Source organism: Plectropomus leopardus, chromosome 1, assembly GCF_008729295.1.
Source record: "Plectropomus leopardus isolate mb chromosome 1, YSFRI_Pleo_2.0, whole genome shotgun sequence".
Taxonomy (NCBI): Eukaryota; Metazoa; Chordata; class Actinopteri; order Perciformes; family Serranidae; genus Plectropomus; species Plectropomus leopardus.
Window position 1 is genome coordinate 4,620,061 of NC_056463.1, and position 6,946 is coordinate 4,627,006.

A 6,946-nucleotide genomic window follows, 5' to 3' on the forward strand; every position below is an offset into this window, starting at 1 on the left:
GCTAATTTTTGAGCTATGCCTTGCCACCCTGTTTTTAAGAGAAATTAAAACAATTGTCTTAGGTTTCAAAGGGTTAATTAAGGTCAATGTAATGATTAGGAATATCAAACACATTTATGTGCGAATTCAGCATTTCATACTTCAGTGCTTTTGAGTGAACTTTTAAGAGTGTACTTTGACATAATCAACAAAAACTGACAGTTTCACCCCCGCTGTAGATTTTAATATATTACAGTTACGTAGATTGTCACTGACAAACTTTAGGTGCCTTTTTCACAAATTCCTACCTTGTGTGACCTTGAAAGATATTTCAATAGTTTACAGAAATCCAAAGCATGGTTCAGTGTCTTTACTTTAAACCAACATGCTACCTGTGAAGCCTTTTCATGATGAATATATTGTATTTTATGTGTTTGTTTCTCCATATGCAACATTATATTGTTCCGATGCCATTCAAAATGATTTGACTGTCTTAAAAAACGATCACTGTTAAAAACTGAATGAGTTTGTCTGTTGTTTGTTGTTTGTTTTCCATGAATTTTAGTTTATGATTCAACACTGACGAAAATAGCCTCAAATTAAAGCTAAAGTCACTTAAACCTTTGAAATCTCTTGTGCTACTTTCAGACGCCTTTTGGAAGTATTTAAACTTTTGAACCCGGAGCAAATTGGTTTGATTTCTTTTAAAAAACATCAGAAAAAAATGCAATGAGCAACTTGGTAAGAAATGTTCCTTAAATTGCAAGAGGTTAGTAAATTTACAAAAATATTTTTAAAAAGCTAGGGAAAAAAATAAAAAAGACACAGAATATATATATTATTATGTATTTTTTAAGTACTTTTCCCGGGTCATTTACATGTAGTTTGTTTTCTTTAAGTGTCTTATTATTTTATTTATTTATTTTATTTAATTATTTATTCATTCAGGTAATTTTATTGTACAATTTACTAATTATTTGCTATTTTTTGGGTCATTTTTTCATTCGTTGCTCGTTGCCTTCTGCCAGTGTTTCAACCAATTTGCTCAGGTATCAAGGGGTTAAACTTACTGCCACAGTAGTCTAAGATTTTTTTTTTTTCAAATTTAAACCAATAAACTAGTGTTTTATACTTTTGGCTCTTGTATATGCAATAATAATTTCTTCTGAAATGCTGACTTTTTTTTCATGTCAGCATTTTCAGAGGATTATGATTTTGTAAATCTTTTAAACTCAATAGCTTAATTTGCAAAAAGGATGAAAGGATTAATTTGTTTTAAGATACAAACAACAAACTTCTCTGCATCAACACTCAGTAACCAGTGAGACGTCTGTAAATACACCCAACATAATTTTAGGAATTTAAAGTCCAAATCAATGTTGTAATTACACCATCACATACCTCAAACTAGTCTAAAAATCTTAAATATAGCATTATAAATAGCTGTCTGTTTACTACCAATTACTGTTATTCATCAATGTAAGGAAATTTTTTGTTGGCTCCATATCCTGAGAGACCTGGTTTGGCTTCAGCCGCTTCTTGTTTGACTTCTTTCTCTGGTTGACTTTGAGGTGCCTCCGAAGTGCCGCCTGCCTTGCAGCTTGAGAGAGACGCTGAAATTTCATGTCAGACAATATATATATTTATATTAAAGTAAATAAAAATACATGTACTTTTTTTTTTAATAGAATTGCTTTTTTTAAATGTATCAATTGTGACATTTGACCTGTTTGTGACCTGTTTCACATTTCAGACTCACTTGGAGCTCTTGGAGCTTCTTTGCCGCACTTGAGTGTGCTTTGAGCGAAGCACTCGGCCATCCAGGACAACACCTCTCCACAATATCTGACCTGGAGACAAAACCAGAGATGACTGAGGGTTAGGCAAACTATCAGGCAAAACAAGCACAAAGGGACACTAAAGGACCAAAAAGGCAGACAAAAAAAGACACAAAACAACAAAAAGAGACACAAAATTACTAAAGAAAAAGGACACAAAATAACCTCAAAGACAAACAATGAGACACAAAATGACCACAAAGAGGCACGAAAAGACCGTACACCATAAGGAGACACAAAAGGGCTACAAAGTGACACTAAAGGACAAAAAGAGACACAAAATTGCCTGAAAGATACAGAAAACAACCACAATGGGACACAACAAGACCAAAGAGATGCAAAGAAACTGCAAAGATGCAACTACAAAAAACAGGCAAAACGAACACAAAAGCACACTAAAGGCCCATAAAGGCACACAATTACCTCTAAGACAAACAAAATTACCTGGATAAGACACACATTTACCCCAGAGACCCAAGTGACTAAAAAAAGACACAAAACAACAAAAAGAGACACAAAAAAAACCAAACAAATACACAAAACCACAAAAAAGAGGCAAAACAAGCACAAAGGAACAAAAAAATGACAACAAAGAGACACAAAAATATCTCAGTAAGACACAAATTTACCTCAAAGAGACAAAGAAAACCCCCACAAAGCAACAAAGACACAAATCCACTAACAAAAAGATACAACATTACCCCCGGAAGACACAAAACAACCACAAAGAGACACAAAACCACAAAAAAAAAAACAAAAAAAAAAACCCACCACAAGGTCTGTGTGTCTTGCTTCTATGTGGGAGAGGTGGTGGGGCCCTTGGCATATCTAAGCCCAGGGGCCCCTTGTCAATAAGTTTAGGAAAATGTAACTTGACAATGTTTCACATGATGATGTTTAGGTCACTTTTGCAGGTTTACCTGAGCCTCCATGGATGTCAGTCTTTTCTCTTGGTCCTTGAACCCTCCGACAATCCTCAGCAAGCTCTGAACTCTTAATTGCAAACAATTAAATGTAATATTCAGTCATTTTTTTTTACCACTAGGGGGCAGAAGAGCATTAAATGGCAGTTCACAATTTCTTTTAAATTATGCAAATTAACAATTACTTTGAAGAGGTGCTCTTGAGTCTCTCCTCACTGCTCTCCCAATGCTGGCGCTCCAGTTTGGCCAGGTAGTTCTCTTTCTGCACCGTCTCCCATGTTATTAGCCTCTGGTCTAGCCCCGCCGGCAGCTCCCTCTCTGACAAAACACACACACACACACACACACCGTAGCAGCCCAATTTCTAATTAACCAACAGGCAATTTCCATGGATACAGCAGGTGAGGGACAGAGATAAGCACAGTTTGTTTTTCAGTATTTAATTTAATTTGAATTTAGCCAGATAAGCCACATTGAACTATTTCAGTCATTTCTGTCTAAAATAAAGTAGAATGGCTTAATAGTTCCTAATGGAAATATGGAGACATGATGCAAATATAACCCTCATACCGAGATGCTCCTGCTTGGACGCAGGCTGTTTGACGAGGCTGAGGAGGAGCTGAGAGAGGTGGCTGATGATGATGAAGGGTGGGGCCAGCGCTGGACGACTGTGGTACTCCACAATCAGGTTGTATCTCTGGAACTTCCAGAAGATGTCTGTGTTTCCCTGCACCACCTGGAAGGTGTAGCTGCAAATAGAAGAAAAAAAACAAATAACTACAAATACGGCCGAGCAGTTGTTTGCATTTATGCACCAGTTGAGTTGCAGTTTCAGTTTACATCAATGTCGGTGAAAACATGGATGTTAGACACACATCTTCCCCCCAGCAGCACAGAAGATTTAAACAATCAGCACAATTTCAAGATTTGTGTCACCAATTTAGTATCTTTTTTTTTTTTTTTTTTTGGTTAAGTTTTAAATAACAACAATGAAACAAGGTTTAAAGAGTAACTAATAAAAAACAAAAATAAATAAATAGATATTACAATAGTAATTTAAAAAAAAAATTTAAAAAAAAAAAGAAAAAAGAATAAGACACTTAAAGAAAACAAACCACATGTAAATGACCTGCAGAAAGTACTTAAAAATATATAATTAAAGGAAAACAAATGGTTGCTAAATGGCAAAGAATATTCTGCTGGACCCTCTAATAGTGTAAATGATTTTCTCTTGATGGACACGTATCTCTCCCCTTCTCCTCCTGAATTATGATGTTGGATAACAGCCAGAAAAGTTGGGTTTTTTTGCAGAACATAATGATGTCACAGTGAAGCTGATCTTTGACATTTTGGATATATAATGTCATCACCTCAGCATTATATCCTTTTAGACGTAAGTCTAAAATACTGTCATAATTAGCGTTTGAAGAGGCACCAGAGGCTTCGTCCTTGCTGCAGCAGCTGTGGGTTCAATTCCAGCCCACGGCTCTCTGCTGCATGTCATCCCCTCTCTCCCCGTTTCACACTTAACCCTCTATAGTACCATGTTGCCTGTAGGTTACATTTTTTGCCATTTCCACTCACAAAATGCATCCTCAATTATGTTGCAATACTTTAAAAAAAAACCTGGGCCCTAAAAACTCCAACACAACTGTTTAAATTGTAACACAAGTGTCTGGAGGCCATTTTAATCCCTTGACATGGAAATGAGATGGGGAGTATTTATAGATATTATCAAGAAACTAGAAAAAATGACCAGAAAACCACATTTATCATTGTTATGATTATATTATCAACATTAAGTAACAGAAATAAATAGATATATACATTTTTTAGCACTTTCTTCAATTTCTTTCTTTCTTTTTCTTTTAGCTTACTGTCAGGTAATTTTCTTGTAATTTTTTAACTAATTTCTGCTAAATTATTTAAATTATGTTTACTTTGTCTATTTTATGACCAAAAAAACCCTCTTTGGTATTGCGTACCAATGAGGGTTAAAGCTGTCCTATCAAAAAAAGAGATTCCCTCAAGTCGTTTTTCAGATATCACGTTCACACGAATGGGATGCATGCAAAGTCACAGTGACCTTTGACCACCAAATGTAGCCAGTTTGTCTTTGATTCAAAGTGGACATGTGTGCTAAATTTGAATAAATTCCCTGCATTCATGAGAATGGGACGGACAGACAGACATGATGCCTTCAGGGCAGAGGCATAAACAGCCAATAAAATCTTAATTTTTTAAAAACTACAAAGAAGTTCCTAGCATATGTGATCTCATGTCATCAGGCAGACAAACATACGGAGGGCTGTCTGGGTTTCCAGCCTCTGACCTGAACATGGCGATGAGCAGATTTAGCAGCAGGACATTGGTGACAAGAAGGAAGATAACCAGCAGCAGGATGACCAGCCAGTTGGCGTAGATGTTGGGACATGGCGGCCGCAGGCCCATGATAATCTCCTCTGAGTCATTGGTGCAGTTAATTTCAGGCATGCGAGCAGCTGTGCTCCATTTCATGAAAGAACAAAAAAAATTAGATTAGAAGACAAACATTGAGGCCAACAGGAAACATCCCTGACTGAATAAATGGTTAAATGTACCATTGTCTTGTAACATAAAAACAGATGTTGATTTAGTGCATATACATGATGCACAGTGATTGAGGTGATTTTTTTACATATGAAACATTTAGATTAGCTTATCTGGAAAAAGTTTAGTTAGTTTTCACCGTTTTTTTAACAATATTATTTTGTGACTTAATTTATTTTATTTATCTATTTTTTTGCAGATATCTGCAGAACTGGAAGATGACACTTGCTTTGCAACCATCATCTTTTTTCTTTTTTTTTATTAATATAGATTTTTCTCCGCTCTCTGGAACTCTCCTTTAAACAGAAAATTATTTATAGTCTTATCTACCTTTTATTTTTCCACACTTCTACCCGCTGTTTTATCATTAACTATATTACATCTTTTTCTTCTTCTCACTTTTTAAATACTTTTAAAACAAAATATATATCATTTTATTGTTCTTTTTTTAACAAGCTTGTTAGGCACACAAACCCCCTTATCAGAGGAAATCTTAACCAAAATTGATTTGTGTTTTTGCAAAGTTTTTAACAGTAAAAAATGTTTTTATCACCCTTGTGCCTGTGCCCCTCAGAGTACTCTGTGTAATACTGCGTTTAACACTAACTAACTGACATGAAACATGATAAAAACAGTCACAGGGTACATGTTTATGGATAAATACACACGTAAAAGTTGCATCTTCTTTACACTGAATAAATACAGATGTTTGCATCTACTGTCATTTTTTTTTTACCATCTATTTCCTCTAAGGGGATCTGGCCAAAAATGTGCAGGTAGGGGCGGTACAGGGCTCTGCGAAACACCCAGTCAATCCTTGGGTCATTGGGGTGGAGAAGAGCCTGAGTGGCGACACCGTACGCAATCATCCACACGCTCAGGAAGAAAAGGAAGAAGAAAACGTCCTTCATCTGTAAAGAGGAAACATTGTCATCTTCTAAATGAGCTGCAGAAGCTCTGCACAGTCTTCATCTGTGACCATGAACATCAATGCTTAAAATGTTCAGAATTAGAGTTTAGATTCACAGCGTTTTGTGTACCATTCTTTCCACGATGATGATCTTGGGGCCGAGTTGTTTATGAATGGCAAAGATGTGGATCAGACGTAGAGTGAACACCATGAAGTCAATCGCCAGAACCGTCCTTCCTGCCTCGTACGTGTTGTTCGCCATCCTGCAGAATCAAAGAAAACAGACGTACAGACTGACTGTGTGGTTTCATCGATTCTCCAGTCATCGCTTTATTCTAACACTCTCGCTGAGGCCATCGCAACAACACATCCAGAGCCTCCACACTGATGCATTACATGTTACATTTCTTTAGTGTCATAAATGACGTTTAATGTCAGTTACCTGCATGAAACCCCAACAACAAACAGTGAGATGGCAACCATGTCACACTTGTTCCAGTTGTCCTCCACATAGAGTTTGAACTTCTTCAAGATGTTCATCTCTTCATCTGTGAAGAAGCTCTGTGTCATCAAAGAAAGTTTATACATTACTTTAAGACATAAATACTTGTAAATTGTAGAAAAATCTAAAACAAACAAATGAAGACTGAAAAAAAGACTGATTCTTGCTGTCATTTCTGGTAGAAAGTGATCTGTGTTACAGTTGC

At 36.2% G+C, this 6,946-nt stretch overlaps 1 protein-coding gene across 1 annotated transcript in view; it reads left to right on the forward strand.

The window, feature by feature from the left end:
- trpm5 (transient receptor potential cation channel, subfamily M, member 5) overlaps window positions 1-6,946 on the forward strand; it is a 41,456-nt gene that overhangs the window by 11,625 nt on the left and 22,885 nt on the right. The window contains 1 exon segment of the mRNA XM_042487393.1: window positions 6,083-6,186. Coding sequence (XP_042343327.1) covers window positions 6,083-6,186 — 104 coding nt within the window.